This window comes from Camelus dromedarius, chromosome 13 (assembly GCF_036321535.1).
Source record: "Camelus dromedarius isolate mCamDro1 chromosome 13, mCamDro1.pat, whole genome shotgun sequence".
Lineage (NCBI taxonomy): Eukaryota > Metazoa > Chordata > Mammalia > Artiodactyla > Camelidae > Camelus > Camelus dromedarius.
Genome location: NC_087448.1, coordinates 12,598,533 through 12,624,877, shown reverse-complemented (window position 1 = coordinate 12,624,877; position 26,345 = coordinate 12,598,533). Strand labels below are relative to the sequence as shown.

Here is a 26,345-nt window from a genome sequence, read left to right as displayed (position 1 = left end):
GTATAACGTAAGGAGACAAAACACAGGAGAGATTCTGGGAACAGGAAGCGCCACAGACAACCTCCCTCACTAAAGTGAATATTACACGGGGTGGGGGGAGATTAGCGACATTTTTGACAAGCAAACCTTAATGTGTTTCAGCCAATTATTTCAAAAGAACCACAGAAGTTAAGTGTGGGGATGGAGACCATAGCACTGAGTTACTTCAGCCCAACAAAGGAGAATGTGATCCAACTATCTGGGGCCCCAAAAGCAAATGGGAAGCCTTGCTCAGGAACCCAATTTTCCAAATTTCTATTTAAGACCATCAAAATACAAAGCACACTGTACACAGGTTTTCCCAGGACGTGGGAAATAGTGATACATCCAGTTACAAACTTATTACAAAAAACTTATCACATGTTATAAATTGCATTAAAAATTGTTAAATTATGTTACAAGGTATGCTGCAACCTTATTACATGTTACAAAAAAAGTTTACAACAGAGAACAAAATGATGGCTAAAATTGGGATTGGAGCCTTTCCCAAACATGATAAGATGAATGAGCAAAAATAAAACTGTGTCACTATAAAACACTGAGCCTTGTAGAGACTAAATTGTAAGATTTTTCTAGATACTATTTTCCTGCAAATTTCCAAATTTTTTTTTATTTCTATACCACACAGCTGGGGCAGGGGGAGAAGGAAATAGCTCAGTGGTAGAGCTGCATGCTTAAAATGCATGAGGTCCTGAGTTCAATCCTCACTTCCTTCATTTAAGAAAAAAGAAAAAGAAAAGAAATAAACAGTAAAACAGACAATGGAAGAATCTCTTTGTCTTTCCATCACCGGAAACTTGTGAGGGGCAGGAGATCCAAAAGTGGGGGGCGGGGGGAGGCGCCCCACGGCGCCTGGGCCCCCATGGCACGCCAATTGGGCAGGAAGAACAGAAAAGCAAACCTTCTTTCAAAGCCTGAATGAGTAAGAAAGGAAAAAAGGTGTTTTTAAGTGGGAATTCATCTGGATTGATGCATCTAAGGCTCCAGGCTACCGTTCTCATAAGCTCTAAGCCCCTGCCGAGTTTAGAGCTGAGTCACCAGACGTTAGTAACACGATTTATCTGAACTACACCAACAGGGGAATTGACCCGTTCTTCTATAGCCCCCTTCTGTCTTGAGATCTACAGCAGAACTGAATGGGATTCTTCTAACATACGAAGTCATTTTGCTGTGATTCGCCCAATAGTAACCTTCTCAGATCTTCATTCTGTCAATTCCAATTATTAAGTCCTCTAACCATATTATTCTCCATTTAAAAGTCCAATACAAGCCCTATTAAACATTAACTACATTTACAAAATTGCCTACATAAAGATAACTCTGTCTTTATGCAAATGTTTAAAGACATCTCAGAATGCTTAACAGTATTTCTATTCTGAAAGGATTTGAGAATAAACTCCCTTTCCCACTAACTTCTCCTCCCACTTTAAGTTATGTATTAAAAAAAAAAAAGGCTCATAACAAGTATTACGTTGTTTTCACTCCTAAGGGCTTGAATGACAAATAAGACCTCACTATGATACCATGATCCCTCCCATTACAATTTAGAATAACAAATTTTAGAGCTAAGAACTTGCAAACTTATGATCAATTATAAAATTTAAAAACTTTATTTTCAAAGTCACAACAGAAATGGAACAGGGTATATAGAAGACAGCTGCACTGCCATATTTAGTGCAGCGTTATTGACAATAACCGGGATATGGAAGCAACCTAAATGCCTATCAACAGGTGAGTGAAAAAAGATGTGGTATGCATGGCTCTGTCTCTCTCTCACACACACAGTAAAATACTATTCAGCCATGAGAAAAAAGTAAATTCTGCCACTTGCAACAACATGGATGGACCTTGAAGACATTATGCTAAGAGAGATAAGTCAGATAAAGAAAGATAAATACTGTATAATAGCACTTATACGTAGAATCTTAAAAAATTAATAAACTCATAAAACCAGAGAGTAAAGTGGAAGTTACCAGGGGCAGGAGGGACAGGGGCAGCGAGAGAATAAGAGATGTTGTTTAAATGTCTATATTTGCAACTGGCAGACAAATAACTCCTGGAGACCTAATGCACAGTACAGTGGTTATAGACAACAAAACAATATTACAAATATTAAATTTGGTAACAGACTAGATCTTCATCACTCCTACCATGAGAATAATTATGTGGTGTGATAGGTGTTGGCTGACATTACAACAGCGATCCTACTGCAGTATAAACATATCAAATCAATGTCGTACACATTCCACTTATACACTGTTGTTTGACAAACATACCTTGTTAAAAAGTCATAACAAGGCATCAGTGAAAATGTCTCAAAAATGTAGGGACATAACAACAGGCTAAGGTGATCATCTCGTTTTCAGAACCAGTAATCTTTCCTACAGATGAAAAAGACCCATGTCCCACCCCCATTCTAGGACTAATTCCTTTTCAAATGCCAAGTCCCTGTGAAAATTGATTAAAGAAGCTCATGTAAAAACTGGATAAACAGAATGGGGACAGTGAAGACCAAAGAATTAAAATATTTCTCACTCTTATACTTGTAACTCAAATTACAGTTTATGTATCAACACACATACACACATACATACCCAGATACACGTCACCAGCTGTCACACACACGCACACTGAAACACAGGTTTTAGGTGGAGTGTTGAGGTCGGGCGAATTTCTGAAACTACTTGTGATTACGATGATGTCCTCATGTCATAGGAAATCCTATGCTAAACATAATTTCACCCTGACCTAAAAAACAGCCGTTATTGTGTAAAATACTGTAACACATGAGAAAGGGTGACTTATCTTTAGAAAACGCTCAGGGAGAATACAGAATACAGTCTCTACCTTGCGCAAAATCCCCAGCACACTGGCACGTGGAGATGCTTCCTTGATGTTCATGGGTGTAATCTGTGTGCTGATGAATGATTTGGGGCAACCTGGTTCTTTAATTTTCAATTACAGGCATCATATCTCTGTGGTTCCCACATAAAAACCGACGGGGACAGTAACAAGAGCGTTGGACGAGACGGCAGAGAAGGACACGGGTCTGCTGTGCACAAGGTCTGCAGCCAGAGGAGATGGCAGCAGACTTCTTGTTACTCTGTTGCTATTACAGATGAAATGAGACAATGGAAGTGTCGGTACTGTAACAAGTTTTAAAATGTCAAATAAATTTATGATGTTGCTCTGAAATGACAAGATAAAGGGCAAGAGTCCAAATCATACTTCGGGCTGATGCTCAATTTGATAGGGAACTAGATTGTAGCTGCCAACAGACGAAACCTCTGTCATACAGCTCATCTCTGAAACATTAGACAGTGTATGGAAACGACTATCATAAAAATCCTCTGAAGTCCTTACCATCTATTTTTGGTTTTCTTTTACATCAAGTTGTTTTTAGCAAGTTCTGCAGGAAGATAGAATCACTGAATTTCAGAGAGAAAGGGTTCTCGGACATAACTGAGGGTGCATGCCAAGACTTCGGACAGGTAGGTGCTCCCTGCCCAACCAACACAGCTACCTGGCAGGCAGGTTAATGGAGTAAGTGCTCTTTGTCTTCACTAAGCTCTCTCCACCCACAGAGAAGCATTTTTGCATCTACCCGAATGCATCATACCAGCCAGTAAGTTGTGGAATTTAAATGGTTAGTTCATTAACACTATTTTGGCTATATGCATAGTAGAATTGTATCTGTTCTGTCGTATGTGTTAGCCTTTAACTGCATTAAAAATATCATCTACAGTTTATGAGAACTGGGAATCTCATTTTCATCGCAGGTTGTTTCAACCCCATTTTGAGCAAGAGGAAGTTTTAAAGTATCAGAATGCCCATCTGATAGAAATGCAGAAGGACTGCCTGGAATTAACTGGAGTGAACAAACCACGAAATGTCTCTGAAAACATCCCATGAATAAAATCTGAAGCCTCCACAATCTAAAACTACCTTAGGTCAACTTTAACTTTCACTTGTGAAATTTGTCATTTTTCATGCTTTTTGAAAAAGGTGAATACATAGAAGTTCTACATTTTGACCAGCATTTTCTAAAAAATGGTAAGTTCCTGCTACTCTTAAGAAACACATCCACTTCCCTGGAATAATTCCAAGGTTCCATTGCAATGAAAATTATTTTATAAAATTTCCAACTGTCTTTCCTTAATTACAAAATAGACTTCTGTAATAAATTTCAGCCATATCATCTCCAAACAAAAAGTAAACCAGATGTCTTGTACTTATATGCAAAACTGAGCTCTTGCTGCAAAACCAAATTAAAATGAACTCAGGAATGAAGCTAAGCTCTGATGAAAACAAAAACAAGACACAAACAAACAAACAAACAAACAAACAAACATGCTGTCAATTTTGTTTTGTGGCTTGTTAGTCTTGGTCATTTATCTGTTTTTCCTTGCATCAGGGAAAACAGACACACACTTCACCATGCCCAACCATTTTATAAAAATTAACATATTCATTTGGATTTTGTAGGGGGAAAAAAGGCAAAAAGAAGAATCCCTAAGATTTCATCATGTCACTTAGTCAAAAATAAATTAGGGGGAGGGTACAGAATGGGTGCCTAGCAAGCACAAAGTCCTGGGTTCAATCCCCAGTACTGCTATTAAAAAAATAAACCTGACCCCCACTCCTGCCAAAAAAAAAAAATAATAATAGTAATAAATCAATGGCAGCTATTTCCTAGACATTGCTTTAAATGCTTTATATATATACATATATTCTCTTAATTCTCACACACATGAAAACGACTGGGACTATTTCCAGACTATCACCCTCACTGTACCTGAGTTGAGGCAGATAGAGGTTAAATAACTTGACAAAGGTATGTTGGCAGGGCTGGGATTAACGTTCAGGTGGGTTGATTCCAAAGACTGTTTTCATTACCACAGGGCACCAAGGATCCCATATAACATAGTGGTTCAAAACCATCATTAGAAATAAAGAAAATGCATTCACTTTGGTGTTGGTCAAGTCACAGATCACTTTACTCGCTGGTTAATTTTCCAACTTTAAATTTCACACTTCTTTAACAGAATCCAATAATATGAATCTGATCCTGGTGTGACATCCTAACTCAAAGGAAGTCACACGCACACACACCCAACCCAGTATCCATGCCACTTAGGGTTACTACGCTGCAATTGAGAGGATCTTCATTGTGCCAGTGAAATGACGGGCACAGCTCTCCCAAAGTTCCACCGCCAGCAGATCTGAGACATCGCAGCACCTCCACCTCCACCCCAACTCCCTGTGCATGAATACATTTAAAACGTCTACTGATGACAACCAGAGGTCTCTCTTATGTCATCTAATTCTGACAAAAATGAATGTAAGAATCAAGGAGCGAGAAAAGAGAAGCTTCTATTATACTGAATGTTTACCTCCGAGTTACAAGGTACACATTTTCCTACCTAAAATTTCAAACCTTAATCTCATCTAGAAAAGTTGGCGACCTGGATATAGCAAGAATCAAGAGAAGACATATCTGAAGGCCAGGTCAATTAAGCATGAAACCCCTGTAGGGTCTCCTTTGTTAAAGATGTATTTAGAACATTTGGCATCAAGAGGAATGAAAAATTCTTCATCCAATTTTTAAAATTCCCTGATGTGTGTCTACAGACTTGACAATGTGTTAATAAATAGCACCTTATCTGATTGTACCATAAACCACCGACCGTCTGGATTACACAGGTGCTGCCTTTTATTACTCTATTTATGTCAACAAGTATTTATTTAATCTGGAAGTCAAGGAAGAACCATTTTCTAGTAACACTGATGACTCATCATTGTGAAATACATGTTTCTTTTCCTTCCATTTAGAGGATTATGTAAAGACTAATATTTAAAAGTTGGTACCAAGAGAAATACTTTGATCTGCAGTATCACCCGTTGGTGGAACTCATTAAGCCCTATTTGACTCCCTTTTCATTTTTATGCTGAGTAAAAAGGAAAATATAGAGAAGATTTATAGAAGGATGAGATATAATTTTAAGATGTTATTGCCATTTTATTCTCGAAAAAGGCAGAATAATAGATTTATAGTTCCCCCTAAAGGAAATAAATTTTATGAGCCCAAGCCAGTCTGACACCAACAGAAGAAAAAAGGAAAAAAAAAATCTAAAAATGACTACATACCAGAAAGCAACCATTTCCATCTTAATCTATCTTTAAATATTTGAAGGTAATGAAAAAAATTAATCCATGATTCTGCCTCAAAGCACTGCTGATCTTGATATATGGAATTATTTATGTAAAAAAAATATATTTAAGGGCAAATCCACATATACTACAGGGTCTGTTCAAATATCTCTGTAGGACAGAAAGAAGTAGGTGCACTGTTTTCCTTACCACACCCTCAAAAATCTTTCTACTTTTTGATTATATTCCTCGATCATGCAGAGGGTAAGATCAGTCACTGAACCAACAGGACACATAGAAATAACCACTTGAAGTACAGAGAGAAACCATTAACTAATTATTGACTTAAACAGCCCCAAATTTTGGCTAAAAAAATCAACCAGAGCAGATACACTGGTTTCTACTGATGTATCAACAACCCAAGCTCTACACACGGCTTTCTCCCCACAGCAGACCCCGAGGCAGGATTCTCCTACCATGAGGAGCATGACTGTATTTGGAATAATGTCTGGATAAAGACTCTTAAACACATCACAAGCCTAAAATAGACTTTCCAGGTGTTCAAGAGATTGAAACATTTCCCCATGTGACACAATCTATTAAAATGCAAATGCAGAAAAGAAATGAAAGTGTTTCCAGAACAGAGCACCTGATTTTATGATAGCTTTCAATTTAACCACAGTATTTCAATAAACTTCCACTCAAAGTGTACTTTTGAAGCTTGACGTCTTTTTTCTAGGTATTAAAGAGTTTCTCCCTAAATGAGGGGGAAATTTCTAACAGATTAATCCTGGTTGCCAAGAATGGAATGAAAAGAACACTCAACAGATCATAGTTGATTTCGTGATAACACAACTTAGGCAGAAACTGTCATTGCCTACGTTCTACTCACTGTCAAAGCATTGGTAACACTTTTAAAAATCCCAAAGAGACGTGTGTGGGGATACTTACAAAGGGCAACACTGGAAGCACTGGCATCCCCCCTCTTTCCCTAATACACTTATCAAAGATGAGCTCTAGCGCCCAGTCCCTGAGGGGTCAGGAGAGCATGTGACAATGGTCAAGGGCCTGGTCTGCAGTGAGATTAGAGATGGTGATCTTTAGATAAAGAACCACTCACTTTTATTTCCTAAACTCCTCTCACACTCCCACTGGTGCAGTTTCATTTTGAAAATAACTTTTTAGTTGTTCGGTTTTTTTTAACTTTTGTGGGGGAGTTAAATTAGGTTTACTTATTTATTTTTTTTAAGAGGAGGTGCTGGGGATTAAACCAAGACCCCATGCATGAAAATAATTCATTTTAAAGTTCCAGGAGAACTGCTTTGGAAATTTTTTGAAATCAAGGGGAAACACGTAATTGACTATCAAGCAGAAATAGACCATGGGGTTATGTTTTGTTTATACACGAACTGAGATCTCTAGTCTACAGCTGTATTAAATTCTCAATCTGTATCTTTTCTATATGCCCAACATAGGATATTGCCTCTAGTTTTTTGTTTGTTTCTTAAGAAACAATTCACTGCCTGCAGTTACTTAAGTTTCCAAATGCCTTGAAGACAGGAACTTTTTGTCCAAGCGTTTGGGGTCACAACTGACAACCAGAAGATGACCAATAAGTATCTGACTAGTGAAAAAGACCCCTCATCGTACTTGTTAGAAACCTGAGGCCAAGAGAAGTGAAGCAGCTGGCACAGCTCTTCCCAATCTATGTTCCAGCAGAACCAGGACATCACAACATCTCCACCTGTATCTCAAAACTCCCTATCCAATAATAGTTTTTAAATGCCTACCGATGTTTAAAATGGATGAGTTCTCCCTCTTTATTTCTTAAGGGCCCGTAGTTTATAAGGTAAAACTACCAGCTATCAAACATTTAACCCACATAAGTGCCAAGATGCATTTTCAATGCACAAGAAAACCCCAGGGGAAAAGTATTGGGTGTTTGACAGTTTCATTTCCTTGACTGACTGGCACTTGGAACCTTGCATAGTCAGGTTCCATGAACCACAGCCTCCAAAGAACCAATATGTTGGCTTTTCCTACATGCCATCACATACCAGAAACAAAGTCCACCATCAATAATCTACTACCAATTTTACTTTTAAAAATAAACTGTAAGGAAGAGGTCAATGTAATATAAACACAAGGAGTCAGAAAAAAATAGCTTTAAGTCTCTTTCAACACTGTGGAGTTTCATTATTCTTTGAAAACACGGCATGGAGAAATTAAAATACACTCCTGAAACCATCCCTTCTTCTATCCAGCCAGCAAGTACTTACTAATCAGCTACAGGCTGCCCAATCCTGGATCTGGAGGCTTTCGCAGTAACACAATAGATACTCTCCAGGAGGGCAGAGAACAGAAGGCTAAGAGAAGAGACAGGCAGTCAATGCATAATTACCTAAATTATAACTCACCTGCAATTGGGACAAGCACTACAAAGATGTGATTAAACACACAACGGAATTTTAAACTTTATGTGAAATAAAATATCAAGGCTCAATGTCATAAATATCTGGATTTTTTTTCCCTAGTATCTTCATGGCAGGAATAATAATGATGTTTAAAATGGGGGGGGGGGGGGCGGCACATGCAGAGGACAGAATAACAGAAGGTGAAGGCTCCAATTAGAAAATGGAAATCAAACATTTGCCCCATGGTGTCAGAGGAGAGCTTCGCAATCAGATCTTTGAAAGACTTGGCTATAAAGCAAAACCATGTGGGATTTCAATCCAGCAAATTCCCATGGACTCCCACCTATTGTTGGAAGGTTGTCCGGTTTTCAAATATACTTACCGACATTCATTATTCATGTTGAAACTGACCCAGAAGTACTCTTCTGGTTTCCCTTGAAACGGCTGTATAAAAGCAATGAACTATGTCATAAAGGTACTTCGATGTATTTTTCTGACCGTGACAAAAATCTATAAGGATGAAGTAATGGTATGTTTTTCTTGGGGGGTGGGGCACAGTATTTGAATTACACTTGGTCCTCCATATCCTTGTGTTCCATGTCCCTGGATTCAACCGAGCATTCATCAAAAATATTTGGGGGAAAAAATTCCATAAAGTTCCTATATATATCATTTAGGTATAAGTAATCCAGGGGCGACCTAAAGTCAATGGGAGGGTGTGCAAAGGTTATGTAAAGGATGTCAAGCATTCTCAGATTCTGGTATCCTCAAGGGTCCTGGAACCAAAGACCCGAGGATACCAAGGGACGACTGTACTAAAATTCACACATCCCATAAGGTAATGCCAAATTACTGAGCATCCGAACACCAGGAGCTGGGAGTCCTGAGCGCCAAAGACTGGCTCCAAGTCTGCTGAAGGCTGAGACAATATGGATATTAGAACGAAGTAGAGAACTTACATATATTATGACATATCATATGACTTAATACATACACTGCTGGGAAATTTAAAAATACAATTAAGTAAAATCATCCTTATAATTTCCTAAGACCCTACAATTGCCACTTTGAACAAGGCACAGTCTTCCCCAACCTCATCGTTTCAACATTTGGACAACCACAGGTACAGTGCTTTCTCTGTTACTAAGCTGTCTATATTTCCATGTATGACTAGTACAGAGGGAAAAAAATGAATAAGGAGTAATCAGAACATTTTAATAGATTAAAAATGTACACCAGAATGGTGTAATATTTACCAACTATAGACAAGGGCTGTAATAATCACCTTTATAGAGATTACTGACAAAATGACAAAAATAACCAAATACATCTAACTATGTAACTATTTAAACTCGTAACAAAGGCTTTTACAATACTATTAGCAGTAAATGAGCAACTCCAATAAAATATGACTTAATATCACCCTGATAAGAGCTTAAGTACATATAACCATTGTTATGTGAGAAACATTATTTTTAATATGTCACAACCCGACAGGATTTAATTACCACACCTACTTCAAACTATTAGCTGTTTCATTCAAACCTGGAAAAATAATATTTATGTGGCTATTGAGAATCATTATGATTGATGCCATCTTTTGTGTTACTGCCTTTACAGTCACTTGCATTTGTTATTTTTAACAAGGAAAAATGAAAGGGGAAATGTGTGTTTTTGTTTTGCAACAAAGCTTTTCTGGTGATGACTAACTTCTTCCTTTGAACACAAAAAGCCTCTTTAACTAATGTACATATAAATATATTCTTTACAATGTGCACTAAGCAAAGAAAGGGAAGGGGAGGGCGGAGGGCTGTAGGACTTGAGCCAGCATTAAAAGCAACCTAGGCAAGATGAATACATGAAAGCTGTCAGGATAGTTGTTATTCTTACTCTCAATTTCTTACGGCGCATCTGCTCTCAAGGAAGAAAAAAAAAATCACAGTTTCTTTTAACCATATCCACAACAGATCTCACTTGAAAGGAAACATAGCGAGGGATTTGGCATGAATGGGCATATTACCAATTTTCCAGCATCACTACTGAATATTTATGTCGGTGACGAATGATGACACTGGTGAAATATTTTAACATGAAGCCTTGCCTTGTAAATCGTCTCAATGATGCTGTGTCAAAACAACACCTACCATAAATCAGAGGCTTCAGGACCAGTATTTCTTGTTCTAACATGCTACCTGCTCAGCAGAATCACTTGTGTGAACAGGCACAGATTAACGTGTGTTAAGCAGAGCCCTCTTACCTCCTAACTTATAGAGCTATAATTTCACAGGCCTATTATCGTCAAGGTAATTTTGACAGTGCTGAAATATTATACTTGTTAAAAATACGCATTTAGCACTAACCCCAGTGGTCATTTGCACTGAATAAACAGACAGGCATCCCTGCAATTATTATTCTTCGCTACTGATGACTCTTCTTTTCCAGCAAGGCAGTGCTCTGTTGACAACTGATTTTATAAATAGTACAGAGCAAGATGGGCATCCTGACAGTACAAAGAGCTCACCGTGTTGCTTTCAATTAACTTTCTTCTTCCCCGTGACATCATTACACACTTGCAGTGGAGGCTAAGAAGTCCCAGTCCACGTGCAAGAAACAGAACCACAGTTCACACCCTTACCACCTCGTCCTCGCCCCAGCGCTCAACTCCCACACATCGCACAGCCCAGTTCGGGGTGTTTTACATGTGTGAAATCTCCAGAGCCTCACTTCCCACTCAGTCAAATTGAATCTTCATCCTTAGTGCAATTCTAGATTTTTCATTAGGGAGGACACAAGAATATGTTTTCCCTTAAAGTAGAGGTCCTACCCTTCCTATTCTGCACCCCAACAGGCATAAGCACCCTCCACCAGAAAAATTAAAATGACCCCAAACAGTACATTTCTTAGGGGGAGGGTATAGCTCAAGTGGTAGAGCGCATGCTTAGCATGCACGAGGCCATGGGTTCAATCCTCAGTACCTCCTCCAAATATAAACAAACAAACCTACTTACCCCCCATTAAAAAAAAAAAAAGAAAAGCAAAAAGTACATTTCTTTTTCTCTTTTTACAGTGCATTCTCTCTAACTTAATTTGATTTGTACAGGAAAATTAAGGATATAAATTTGTACCTTTTTTCCCCACTGTATGCATAAATAAGTGAACACACACACACTCTCAGCAGTGAAATCAGTAGTACGAACATGAACATACCGGCCCTGACCCAGTGAACTTTGCATTTCCCTGAGAGAATAAACACAGCAGGTCCCGGAACCCGGGGCTCGCTTTCTTAAGGCCAAATTAATAAATTGAAACCAAATAAACAAATATTTATCTGAAATACATTACAGTCCATGTACTCAGCCAAGTGTTATGTCACCATAATTAGGCAAGAACAAACAGGACAACTACCCTCCCATCTTCTCACCAAAAACAAAGGGTGACATTCTAGGGACTGGATGAGAGTAAATGGCTCCTGCTGACTCTGATGGTGTGCGAGAGAATGGAAGGCTGCGCTCACATTTCTCCTGAAACTCACATTGGACTCAGGCCCTACAAGCAACCATATTCAACCCTACAGGAATTGAAAGGCATCCAGGCAAGACATCAGCAGCAGCCTATTGCAGTTACCCGGGGATAAAGGTGGCAATTAGCAAATCCAAATAACTTTGTTTAAAATGCTAGACATTCCAGGACAACACTTGGGAGTGATTCTTTAATAAAGAGGTTAATGGTTTAACGTAATAAACCAGGATAATGCTTTTAAAAGTCCCTATCAACACTACAAAATACAAAGCGATAAAAATAGAATTTCCAAGAAAGCGTTAAAATAAAAATCGGATGTTGGCAATAAGGTACATTATATCCTTACATTATATCCCTGAAATAATGTAGATCATGCTGCCCTCTTGTGCCAGATATAGTCAGTAAAACAACAACTTGGATTTAAAATAGAATTCACCTGTGAATTTCTAAAAGATTTACTGTTGACCTGGAATTTGTGTCACCCATGTATTAAGATCTGATAGAAGTGATCAGGGTTCCGGTGTTAGAAAACAAAGGTTGATTAGGAGCAGGTAGACGCGGCCAGAAGAACACAGACTACTATAACTGACCACCTTCAAAAAGGCAGACTCAACTCCTGCTGCAATCAAAACATGTAGGAAATGTCAGGGCTCCAGAAAATCTGCAATAAACATGCACAATATCACTACCAAAATACATCCATCAAAGGACAGAGCACAACAAAGATAAATCAATGAGAAAAAGGGAAGAAGGCAAAAAGGAGAAAAGAAACCTTGCTTTTGCCATTCTAAGACCACACACTAGTTGATGAAAATTTTATCCAAAAAGTTTAAGATTTATCGGGTTATGAAACACCAGTAGGCAATATGGTATCACACTATATAAACAAACTAAGTAAGCTTCATTTAACCACACATGGGTTCAAAATGAAGAGAACGTAGCCACGGAGCTTGGAGAGACAGATCAGCTCTCCAGGAGGACTAAACTGCAAGCAGAGAAACTACCATTCAGGAGAAACATGCATTTCGCAACCTGACTCTGCCCTTCTGCTTCACAAGCATGTAAGTGAACTTGGGACTTCGGTAGGACAGCTGGCGTTTCAGGACCCTCCCCTGAAGGCCTGCTTCTCAGCATAAGTGTCAAGGGTCCCACAGTGATTAGCAAAATGCAGGAGGACCTGGGACGAAAGATGAGAAGGGAAAACAGCATGTCTACCTCTCTACTGTAGACAGGAATTTTTTGTAATTATATAACCATTCGAGTCTGCAGTCAATTAATATTGATGATGAGGCGTAATCATTCCTATGGCTTGTTTTTCCCACTGTAAAAAATACAAAAATTTGTATCCAAATGGACATTTAACATCTCCCACATAAAGCCTGAAGTATACTTGATTTACAATGCTGTGACAGTTTCAGATGTACAGCACAGTAGTTCACTTATACATACATACGTGCATATATTTTCTTTTCAGGTTCCCCCCCCGCCCCCCAAAAATGAATGTTTTAAATCTACCATTGAAAGAGTAAATAATTCATGACCCCTAAACGTTTTAGGCAAACTGGACTTATCTTTAGAGTACTTATTTGGGCTTCTATTTTCTTGAAGGAATGAATTTCTGCTAATAGATCTAGGACGGGGGAGACAAGATAAACTCTGGTGTGCTTGCTGCTCAAACATTAGTGACCTTGAAGATTTAAACTTTGCCCCAAATCCTTGAATAATAAATACATCAGCGTCTGGAGAAGCCTTGAGGTCTTGAATATGAAAAGCCTGGTTAACCGTGGTCACCAGCATTCAGAGGCTGTGATAACAGAAATTCAGGCCCACTTAATGCTCCCATCTTTAGGACTGCAGCTTTCAGATTACCAGCAAAATGCAGCAACCTCATAGTATGTAATAAGACGGAATGTGTGGGCCTCTGCAGTCCACCATCCTGCGCTCCACTCGGTGCCCAGACTAAACAACACGTGTTGAATAAATTCCTACAAGCCAGTCACATTTAATCTTCACAGAGGAATTAAGTAACCAGCACGTGGGTATAAATGTAACTATAACCAGGCGTTACCATGAGTAACTAAGAGCGGGGTGAACCCAGACAGGTGGCTCGAGAGTCCCTACCTCTAGCCATGACAGCACCCTGCCCTGAGATCTGCCAGCTCAGCACCGCCCGCCACTTCAGTCACAGGGTGACTGAGGGCCAGGCCAAGGCCACCCCGAGCTCTCTCCAGCCCAGCGCCCTGTCTCAACAGGTCCTGTCAATCACCACCTGAAAGACAAGCCCGCCCTGGGCCTCACCACAAGTCTAAACAACTGAACAGAGCCGGCATGTAGGCTGATGAACTAACTCTTCATAGAAACCCAGGTCAGGAGGCTACCTTCCACGACAAGATATGTCAAAGGCCTCAAGGAGGAATCAACCACTGGAAAACCTTCAGGTGCACTCAGATCGAGAAACTTACTACTCAAGGTCCACCTGCCAAGTACCACAAAGCCTCTTCTACGGAATCAAAAGTGCACAATATAACTTTATTCAAGAGGATGTTTACATTTCACCCAGCTTGGGTCTTTAGTAATTTTTTGTTACCATTTTACTTAAATCTTATAGTCGGGGCACATGCCAAGAATCTATGTTTCCAGAAATGCATGGGCAATGAAAGAAACACAGTCCATCTTGAGTAGGGAGATTCCTTGCAAGAAGGTCCTTCCTAGAGGACAACCTAGCTTAATGCTATGTAATACAGCCCATATTTTAGCAATGACATTTAACCACATTTGCATCAAATGCAGGATGTTTCATAAGCCACACAACTAATTAATTCCTAAATCATTCTGCAACATTAACGTTCATTTATCTTTACACACACGTAACTTGGAATAAAAGCTTAAATGCTCCTGTATTCAGATTTTCTCTGGTAAGAGAAAAATATCAGTGAAGCTTTTGGTAGAAAATGAATCAACACAAACAGTGATTTTCTTCCAACCATCTCCTCCATTTTCAAATACCGAAAAATAATCAGGGTCTAAGTGTATGTTAAAACATATTTACTGAGAAACTTTGTATCTGACTTACCTATTGGATTTCTATCGAAGAACAATACCGGAGCTCTCAGAATGGACTCGAACATTTTGTTGTGCAAAGTTTGTGAAGAACTAACTAGGACGTAGAAAACCAACAGAGATCTGGCCAGGCCAAAAAGGACGGTAGCGACAGTTAAACCTGAAACAAAGAAGTGTTACTCAGACAACACAAGATCTCTGACCTTTCTTCAGTGATGCTAGGACACGTCAGGTAGTTTATGAAGCTATTATGCAGTTCATTCCATAAAGCAACCGGATTCTATCAGAATGCAATATATTCACAAGATACATTTAAAAAGAAAAATATAAAATCACTTATCTTCAATTTCAAGTTCTACTAAAAACTCAGAAAAGGATAATTATAAAAAGTAAATCTTCCCTTCGAATTTCAAATCTGGCTATTTACAATGTGTTTCATAATCTAAAAGTGAGGTGTGCTTTGTGAACAGCATGTGAATTAATGGGGAACAGGAGAAATGATTTACTACCATTTCCGTGTAGACAAAGCCCAAGTCCCTTTAACGAATATAAAAATATCCCATTAATTTGCAAGCAGATAATCTAATCTTAACTGAATCACAAGAAAACACAACTTATATTTTGACATAATTAATCTAAATGAGCAACTCACTTCTGTTTTATATGCACAAAACATTCCTAAATGAACATAATATTAAAACTACATTTTGTTGATGACATAAATGAGTACCTACTGTATACATAAAACTTAAAATAACCCACGTAACGTTTCTTGAACTCACGCTGCTAAACACAGTGGATATAACTTCTATAATAAATATTCCATCAGGTACTGCTCTCCCCTGCATCACTGTTAATTAAATTCAGAAAGTTGTTCAAATGCCTCAGTTCCATCAACAGGCATTTCCCCTTACCCCGCCATCCTATATGAATGTGTAACAGAATCCCTTCCTTCTTCCTCTCAGTCCCATCTGGTCCACCCATCAGAAGGGGCACAGCTAACAGATTTAGGTACTGTAGCAAGTAATCAACAAAATAAACACCAGATTTCAGTGAGTGAGTTCTTAAAATGATATAACTCACTTTGTCTTTAGGAAAGAGGAGAGTTCCTGTGGGAATATTTAAAATTTTAGATGAGGATTTCCTTTAAAAAGTATGTAACACCACATATACTCTAAGCACTCCTATGAAAACAGAGAGCCAGGTTAATATTAGCCTGGCAAGCCAGATGTTAATCACACCGATCGGGATGCGGTAACATTGCGATCTCAAAATAAGAATCCCAATTCCCAGACACTGGGATTCTCCCTGCTTAGCTTCTGTCCTAGGTAGGTAGTGAAGCCCAAGAGACGAGCAGTGTGGGACGGGGCGCTCTGCACACCTGCGAGGGAATAATGCTTTTCATATGGGGCTCTTGCTGCCAGAGGATTTCAACCAAGTTCAATAAAAGCCAAGGTTTATTCAGACAGAATTGGAACAATCCGAAACACAGGGTGGGGATCCGTTTCTAATCCCCTTGCCCATCCATATAATGATAGAAGATTTAGCTAAAGCAACCTATTAGAATAGACAATAGCCACATATTTCCAGTGGCTGGTTTTCTGAACGCTCAATCCTGGTTTAACTTCCAAAATCCAGTACAGAGCAAATTAAGAGTCTTTATTCACCCTCTTTCTTCTAGTAGATTTTAAAAATAATTATTCTAATTAATTCACCAAGTAAATGCGACTAAGACTCTTACTCTGCTAAGACATCACTGAATTACTCCTGGAAGCCCTAGTTGCTCACACAGGCTTGCTGTAAGCACCTCAGACTAGCATGTAAGAAACCAGATGATTCAACTGTACCTGAATAAATCCCCAAGTACCAGTTCAGATCAAGCTTCTCAGTTTCGTTTCCTTTTCCATTTACAGTGATGTTCAGGGCTCCTTGTTGATTCGCCCTATGGAACAGGAAAAGAAAATATGCTATAGATGGGAACCGAGATAAATACTTTTTAAAAATTTTAACCTCAATTTGGAAGACGTGTTTTATCCTGGAAAGTGGTTCTCAGCTCACAGGGCTCTGTCCCTCTACCTTATAAAAATGCAAACTAATCATGACTTTTGGATCCCCAAATCATCTGTAAAGATGCTGCAAAGGGTCAGACATCAGGAGGAGAGACCAGGGGAGGGTCACACTCCACGAGCAGAACTTGAATTTTTTTTCAGGGAAACTATGTGAGGATCAGAAGAGGAAGCTGAACAAGCCCCACGTCTCCCCTAACTGCGAGGGAAAATGATGCTTTCTGTAGGTTTCACACCACTTTGGGTCCAGGAATCACTCACCAGTATGAGAGCCACCAATCCTGAAGGATATAGGAAGCCTAGAACAGGGAAACAACAATCAATCAATCACTGACTGACATCCCCGACCCCCTCAGACTCCCACTCAAGAGCCTGGGGGATGCAAAGGCTCCGCCAGAAAACAGAGGCGGTCCCTCCGGCTCAGGTCTGCGCCAAGCCCCACGTCCCAGATAAATGCAGGGAAGGGGAGTGCATATGACACTTTAAAATCTTTTTTAAAAGACATCCTTTTTTTCCTCGAAAATCTGTCCTGCTCATGAGACACCTGTACACTTCACTTCTTTTGCTCCCCACAGATCACGTGTTTCAGTGCAACTCAGGTGGGCTGCAAAATGCAATAATATTATAAATGTTGGGTTTTTTTCCCAAAGGAAAAAAACGTTGAGGGGTACTATAATGGTCAGTTTTATGCATCAGCTTGGCCAGGCCAGTCTCTAGGGATTGAATCAAAAACCAAAATATTGCTGTGAAGGTATTTTGTACATGTGGTTCATGTCTGTTATCGGACTTCAGCACAGGAGATTAGCCACAATAATGTGGTGGGCCTCGCCCAGTTAGGCGAAGGCCCTAACAGCAAAGTCTGAGGCTTCCGGGAGAAGGAAGAAATTTGGCCTCAGAACTACACTGTCAGCCCCTGCCTGAGATTCCAGCCTACAGGACTGCCTTTTAGATTTCAAATTCACTCAGCGGGATCCTTCAATCTCATGAGCCAATTTTTTGAAATGTATCTCTTAATATTAAAAATAACAACAAAATTAAAACAGCATAAATAGTACTATAAATGTCAACCTTAGCACACAAATAAAAAAATAAATGTCCTATTTACCTGAGCTGCAATGTTTAGAAGAATAAGGAAAATGATGATAAACCAGTGTGCCCCAGCTGTGAAGTAATTCTTATAGGCCTTAAAACCAACTTTTCCTTCTGAACGGCTCTCCTCTGGCAGTGTAACTTGTATATCCTTAGTCTAGGAAGGAAATTGCAGTGAGACCAAATATTAAATAATGAACCCCCAAATTTCAAAACTACAACAATGCCCTCTATTGCAAAGCTGTGGGAGAACAGACACATCTCATACACTGACAGGAGTGCAAAATGGTCCATCTCTGATGGAGACGGTGTGGAAATACCCAGCCACATCATATATGCATGTGCCCCTGGACCCAACAATCCTACTTTTAGGAATCTATCAGAAATAAGGAAACATTATTGCTGCAAGGTTATTCATCGTTGCATGACTTTGCTTAAAATAGAACAATATGATTTGCAGAACACATATAACATACCTGATATAAATTCTGTATTAAGGCAGAAGCTTGTTCCAAGATAATATACGAAATGGAGCTAATATACCCCTGTAGATTATTTCTGTCACTCAGTGGTGGAAACTATTTAATACACAATAAGGGCTCAAAATATTAGTAGTGTATAGTAAACTGAGTTCAAACAGCAATTTCAGCTGTTTGAATAAAGAGTGTTTGGATACCAAGGAAGAGCACAGGATCCGAATGTATTTGGCTCCTGAATTTCGGAGAGTGATTCTTGAGTTTGGAATGTGAGGGATTAAATCTGAATACATATCAGAGTCACCCAGGCTCCTGGGTTTGGACAGTGAGGGTTTGGATAGCGAGGAACACCTGTGCATGTTCTTAGGGGAGACCGAGTGCATTTCTGCAATTCTGTCTGGAGGGCTTAGAATACATTACAGTCACATGAGCCAAAGATGTCCTGGGCTCTGTGCTGCCACTGGGGATTCAAGGTAGATAAGATGTGGCTCTCAGACTAGAAGGGTAAGAACGGAAGCCCAGAACGAGCACCGAAGTGCCTGCTGTGTGTCAGAGGCTTTGCCATGCTACCTCTGGCCGATCACAAACCACGTGACGAGGCAAAATCATACCCACCAGTCGCCCGCAGCGCCAGAACATTCCAACATACAGGAAAAATAGCTGACTGAATGAGGGCCGCAGCTGGACTCAGTACGATGGGGTCTTCAAATTAAACCTCAGTTGGAGCCACAAACAGCCAGGAATTTATAGGGGTTCACCGGCTACTGACCTCCTTGAGACCCTCCACCCCACACCCGGAGGAGAACCCCAGTCAGGCTGGCTCCCTTCACACTCTTTTAATTCTACCAATTCCATCGAATAAGGAGGCCAAGTAATCTTAGAGTCTACTTTGGGACAAGCAAAGATGTCACGAGCGGAGCAGACTGAGGGTCCACGAGGCCATGAAGGGTGGGCGGCCCAGGGCACGCTGTAGGGGGAGAAACTCACATCCGGGCCCTCCGGAGTGCCATCTTTCAATGAGGGCCTGGAAGACTGCTGAGACCAAATCGAAGCCTCGGAAAACGTCCGATTCCTCAGAGTGGGAGTTCCGGGGGCTGCGGAGGCTTCAGCCTCCTCATTCTCCTTCTTCAAAATAGACCCGAAATCTACCCCGGATTTCAAGAACTCAGTGTAAGTTCCCTTTTGCACCATTTCGCCCTAAAATAAAAATAAAGAATTTGATAGGTGTGTATTTGCATTTGATAATATTAATCTAAATTAAATACTAACCAAGAGTAGGTATCTGGTCTTAAATTATGATTTTCATTAAAAAAAGTGATCCTCAGGTTTGGAATTCTGGTTGACAAATGTAGTTTGGTTCTACCTGACAAAGAACTGAGCATTCTGTTCCCTATCAAACCCTGCGGTAGGGGCTGGGGGATATGAAAGAAATGTGGAACCCTGTGTTTAAAAGTGGGGGCTATTGACGTAACTACCACGGGCATTTTGGGGAGCAAAAGGTACAGAGCTTGGTGGAAGGATCAGCAGTTTTAGACAACATGGAAATTGAAATAACGCTCATGTGACAAGCAAAACTTTAAAAACAGTCAGTTGGGGAGGATATTCCAGGACAGAAAGTTAAACTTGACACGGAAGTGGGAACAAGGTCACCTGCATAGGTAACGGTCACTCAACAAATATTCAGTGAACACTGTCACAGTGTCACGCCCCCTGCTGGGACAGCACTAGCCCCGGCCAAGAGTGGAGACTTGATGGTCTTCACAACTTCCCCACAAACTCAGGAAATTCCCAACTGAAAATTCAGAATTCCACCTGTTAAAGTAACTAAACAAGGATGCCATGAGACGGGGGTGGCTCTCAAGTCCTGGCAGCCCACGCCAGGAAATCAAAACCTAAGCAGGAACCAGTGCCCTCAAATCCGAGGAAATGTGAAGAACAACGAATGACAAACACCCAACCAGGCTGCCCCCAAAGCAGCAAACCACTTACGCTACAGCCAGTCTAACCATGTTCTCCTAACACGTGTGACATGTCGCTACACAGCTTCCTCTCCTTAGAAAGTTATACACAATAACGTGCAGATGTTTTCATGACCTTCTCATCCTATAAACAAGACTCAGCAGGTGAACTCAGTGTCTAACACAACATTAGGGAAAAAATCCCAGGATACAAAACTCTGGTGAAGGCAGGTCAGGTGGAAGAAGGTGGCCCAGGGCCCTAGCTGGTGCCTCCGCTCATTCTGTCGCCCGAGAAGGTCCACGGGGAGAAAGTCAGTGAAGCCTGTGGGCACCGACTGACACTGCGGAATTGAACAGTATCCTGTCTGCTCCGCTTGGGAGGCAAAATTCATCCACCTTATTAAATGAAATTACCACTTTCCACTTCGTATGTGTAAGATGCACAAGGACACGACAGAGACAGCCAAGCACTGACAATCCCAAGGGGACAAGGGGACAGCCATCCCCTCTCTGTTGTAAGAGAGGGGCCAGACAGCAGTAAGGACGGCATCCAACTCTTTCAGCAGTGCTCATGGGTGGAGAGATGGCTGTTTTGCTGGTACTAAAACAGGGGGTGATGTCCTCGAAAGAATAAGGGGCCCCTGACACACCTAGGGACTGGCTACACAGGTCACTCTCCCGCCTAGTGACGGTGAGCACTGCCGATGCTGGGGTTCACCACACTAGTATCACCCTCTGCACGGGAAATTCATTCTTCTCGATTCTGAAGAACCTGAGATCCCCAACCCCGAATGAGTGAAGGATCTGCATTTTAATAACTTTCCTTAGAGCAGCAATTAAGTTCATAAGTGAGGAATCTGACCAAGGGTCTACTGGAACAGACCAGGGTTGGATGTCAGGGTGCTGAGGCACAAAAGCAAATGTGGGGAATCAAACCAAGTCTGAAAAATTCTCACAAACCTCCAACCCACCCCAAACCATGCTCGGTGCTGGAGGTTGAATGGTGGTTCCACAAAGAGATCTTCAAGCCCTAAACATGTAGCTGTAAGTGTGATCTGATTTTGAAGCAGTGTCTTTGTAAATGTAGTCAAGTTAAGATGGAGTCACACCAGAGTGCAGTGACCCCACATCCAAGAGGACAAACCCAGACAGACAGTGAGGTGATGGCCATGGAACAACAGAGGCGGAGAGCACAGCGCTGCAGCTGGAAGCCAAGGAGCACCAGGCAGGCCGGAGGCCGCCAGAAGCTGGAAGGAAGGGCTCTCCCCTAGAGCCTTCAGTGACAGCACAGCCCGGCCAGCACCCTGATGCAGACCCGTAGTCACAACGGTGAGAAGATGACTTTCTGTTGTTTTTAGCCACCCAGTTTGCGGTACTTGTTAGAGAAGCTCTAGATACCAATACACTAGCTTACGCCCATACTTCTGTCTTCTCAACTTTACTAAGACCTCAAACTACTTCTGCTGTCGCCCCTCCAGTGAACCTCAGAGGGATCTTTAAAATCATGCATCAGATCACACTGTTCCTCTGGCTCTGAACCGTCCAGTGGCTTCCACCCCACTTCCAGGCCTGCTGCCCACGGCTCGGAGACCAGCCCCGGGCACGTCCTCCTGCTCACTCTGCCTCAGACACGCTGGCCTTCCTGCCCCTCCTCCAGCTCGCCAGGTCAGCTCCTTCCTTGGGACCCTCTGCCTTCCACCCTCTCCCCCGGGGGATTGCGTGGCCCGCACCTTCCAGTCACTCAGGCCCCACGAGGCAACACCTCACAGGGAGGCCACCAGGATGCAAGCCCCCAGCCCTGTCTCTCTCAGTGCATCTCTCCCAAGAAGTACAGAAGCCCCATGAAGGCAGGACCTTGTCCTACTGCTGCACCATCCCACACATATTGGGCTCATTAAAAGACCTGCACAGTGAGACCGGCAAACACCTGTACAAAGAGAGTAGGCGTCCCTGGCCAGAGCTGCCCGGCTACCCAACCTCACCTCTAGTATTAATGGAAGATGCTCTTTAAGCAAGCTGTCTATGACAATCACATGGCACAAACATATCTTAGTATCTCTAATTTCCAAATAACACACTTTGACTCAAGTCATGGATGAGAAAAACAAAAAGTTCTAAATAAAATAGCACCATTATCCTTAACAAATTTCACTAAGCAGTGGTAGTTCAGTCAGTCTCTGGTAGCAGTTTTACATACTTTAGGGGTTTTATGGCATTGAGTGACATTTCCACATGTCTTTGGATTCATCTTCAAAGGCACAAGTACCAGTACTGAGAAGAAGGGGACATGAAACTAAGGAAGGAGGGTGGTGACTATGACCTGCAGGGAGGCCTGTCCTTAAACACACCGGAGTGCTAGCAATTTCCACAGACTTCTAGAAATTACTTACATCTTTTAATATCAGAATCTGGCTTGCAGCTTTTAGGTACTGCAACTGATGAGTCACTAAGATTGTGATCTTCCCGTGCAGGGCTTGACAAATACACCTACAAACGTAAAAGGGACAGAAAGCAAAAGGACATCAACGGGGCTGCGCCAAACTGAAAACACGTATTTTGAAAACATAATGAGACAAAGGCAACACGACAGTCAAAAACCGGTAGTTTAAATACCAGTTTGAATATAAATACAAATTAAATACAAATACAGATCAATGAATGAATCCAACCAGGTTCTCGAATACATCCGCAGCAAACTCGAGTCTAGCTCCACTAAGAAAGTCTAGAAACAGTCCAGCGAGAGGGCCACCAACTGCTAAGTTTATTTTTCAAATACTCATCTTAACAGTTATTTGTATATTTCATGATGGAAAACGACTGAGCAATACTGAGACTTCAAGCCCAGACTGAACTAAAATGCTAACTATTCCGTCTCCCTGTGGGAAGGGAACAGGACAGGTCTACGTCATATAAAGTGTGGGCATTTTTCTTAGCCAGTGTCCAAGGTGATTATTTATGATGTACATAGTAGCTTCTCAGTAACCTTTGCCAGACTCTGTTTTCTAGACCTTTCTTCCCCAAAAATATTAGATAGGAAATGAATGGTAGCAGGACCTCAGTCAGTCTCTACATTCCCAGTTCCACTGGGTGACAAATGTTCTTTCATCAAAACTAAAAATCTTTGGAATATATGTATGTATATGCATGATTGTGTTGTACACCAGAAATTGACACACTGTAACTGACTGTACTTCAATTTAAAAAAAAACCAAAAAAACCTGAAAATCTTTGAGTATGAAAATAAGAAATGAAAACCCAAAATGCTGGAAATCACCTAAAAGCTCAAAAGACACACCAAATTCTTTTGGCCAAGATCCCCTCAGTATTCAACCTTCAGTTTTTCTTTATACTAACCCCTCAAACTGCTCCTACATTTTAAATGTAGACACCCAGGAACTCAGCCCCAGTCCCATCCCACAAGGGTCTACAACCCCTCTGGAGAAGTGAGTAGCCGGACACAGGGCCCAGGTGACCACAGGCAGGGCTCCAGGCACATGCTCTGGGTGCCCGAGTCCCTCATAGGGCAAATCTCAGGAAGAAGAGCCACAGCCCAACCTGCTGAGTGAATCAGACAGGGGGATCCAGACACACAAGACTGCAGCTCAAATCCTTCTTACTAACCTGACAACGTCAGACCAGCTAGTAAACCTCTCGGAACCTCAGTTTCTTCATCTCAAGACAAGGCCAATGACAACTCATCCATGTGTTCTGAGAACTAAAAGCACTAACCTGCTCAGCAAATGTTAGCTCCCTTCCCCACTCCTCCCAAACCCACAAGCGGTCGTGTGCTTTCAGCTCAGGACAGACAAGCCCTAAGGAGACTTTTGGACATTGGGCCTGTGATCAGAAGCAAGGATGCAGACACATAACCATCAGGTATCACCTCACACCAGTCAGAATGGCCATCATTCAAAAGTCCACAAATGGCAAATGCTGGAGAGGGTGTGGAGAAAAGGGAACCCTCCTACACTGCTGGTGGGAATGCAGTTTGGTGCAGCCATTATGGCAGACAGTATGGAGATTCCTCAAAGGACTAAAAACAGACTTACCATATGACCCAGCAATCCCACTCACTAAGTCTGAAAGGATTCATTCTTCCCTTTTGACATGTCTTAGCTCAGCTTTCAGAACTAAGGTTCTTGACTGAGAAAACCATTCTTCAGACTTAGCACTAAAGCTTTTAATGCAGTTGTTTCTCCTAATTCAAAATTACCTGTCAATAATCCCTAAAGGTGGAAGTTAATCAAATCTGATGTGTTGCTAAGTCCAAGATGGAACAACCCCAAATGTTTTATTTGCCAAAAACAGAGCCACAGATGAAGAAAGCAGACAATACCCTGCATGGAGTCCAGGGAGAAACCCGGAAGGGGTATAGAAAATGCACTGTCGGCTCTGATGTGTGCTCAGAAGGGGGGGGGGGGTGCTGTCTTAGAGGGGGTGACACAGGGGTGCTGAGACCATCTGAGAGAAAGATCTTTGGAAGAAGAGCAGCAGGTGTAGGGGTCTGGGGACAGAACATGACCTCTTAAGGCAAGTTTGTGCATTCACCGCTTAGCGGGGGTGGGGAGACACATAAGTGGTCAAGTACCACCCAGTGGGGGCTGTGCGGTGACCGAAGGATCCGGTCTCCCCTTGCAGGAACATGACAGAAAGGCAGGGACACAACACTCTCCTTCCTTCTCTGCCCAGTCACACTGTCCCCTGACTCAGGGACAGAGGAGGAGCATCTGAACTGGAAAGGCTAGTGGGGGCAGATGGCGAAGACGCTGTTCCCTTTGGAGGACTTGGAGCCACACCCTGAACATGAGGGGGAGTCTGCAAAGGGCGGAAGGGCTGGGGCAGGAAGGTGACTTGCAGAGGCAGTCGTGTGGCTCTGGTTAGGACAGACCTGAAGATCTGATGACGCAGGAGGTGGTGGTCGGTGTGTGTGTGTGGGGGGGGTGCTCTCTGGAACACAAGGGGATCCACTGCTAGACAGAGAAAAGACTGACACCAGTTCACCTAAGTGCCTCTAACCTCCTGGAGGTGAATGAACCCCCTTAATGTTTGCAACACATACTTGTAAAACTCAAAAACCTCAATAACTTTGGATATAGATTCATGACTAAAGGAAACCGTTAATGGCAAGTTGAAATGTTATTCATTCACCTTTAATACAAACACTCCCCATTACTGAGCCTCGACACGACCGCCATCTTCCATCGCATGTTGTTCCATCCAATTTTCTAACTCGTTGAGAACCTTCTCCAGTTGCTGCTGAGTGATTTCCTAAATTGCATTCGTGCTCCCTGCCCTGAGTTTCCCCAGAGAATGTGGTTCTGATTAGCAAACAACAATCTTAGCAAGCTTGCATCTATCACGTGTACATCCAAAGTCCTTAAACCTAAAAGGTTGGAGAGGACTTTATAAACACCTCCCATGTGAGGAAGAACTTGGGAAAGCCTGTGTGATAAGCACATTGGTACTTGGCAATCAGATCACCTTCCTCTTTCTCCTCCCTATGACAGGGACACAGTGGCCAGAACGAACTGTTCTCAGAGTGATGGAGAACTTGGGCAGAGGCACACAAGACAG

The 26,345-nt window shown here is 41.6% G+C and overlaps 1 protein-coding gene and 1 non-coding gene across 6 annotated transcripts in view; one reads left to right on the top strand and one right to left on the bottom strand.

The window, feature by feature from the left end:
• The window catches only part of ABCC4 (ATP binding cassette subfamily C member 4 (PEL blood group)), a 189,924-nt gene that overhangs the window by 79,452 nt on the left and 84,127 nt on the right, over window positions 1-26,345 (bottom strand). For all 5 annotated transcript variants that reach the window (XR_010383585.1, XR_010383587.1, XM_010980230.3 and 2 more), the window contains 6 exons: window positions 23,162-23,258; window positions 19,801-20,010; window positions 18,354-18,494; window positions 17,510-17,547; window positions 17,030-17,124; window positions 15,196-15,342 (listed from right to left, as the gene is read on the bottom strand). Coding sequence is in view for 3 of the 5 variants with exons in the window: in XM_010980230.3 (XP_010978532.3) it covers window positions 15,196-15,342; window positions 17,030-17,124; window positions 17,510-17,547; window positions 18,354-18,494; window positions 19,801-20,010; window positions 23,162-23,258 (728 nt within the window). In the remaining 2 variants the exon portion in view is untranslated. The remainder of the gene's footprint in view (window positions 1-15,195; window positions 15,343-17,029; window positions 17,125-17,509; window positions 17,548-18,353; window positions 18,495-19,800; window positions 20,011-23,161; window positions 23,259-26,345) is intronic.
• TRNAF-AAA (transfer RNA phenylalanine (anticodon AAA)) lies at window positions 682-755 on the top strand. The gene has a single exon. It is a non-coding gene; the product is annotated as a tRNA-Phe (tRNA).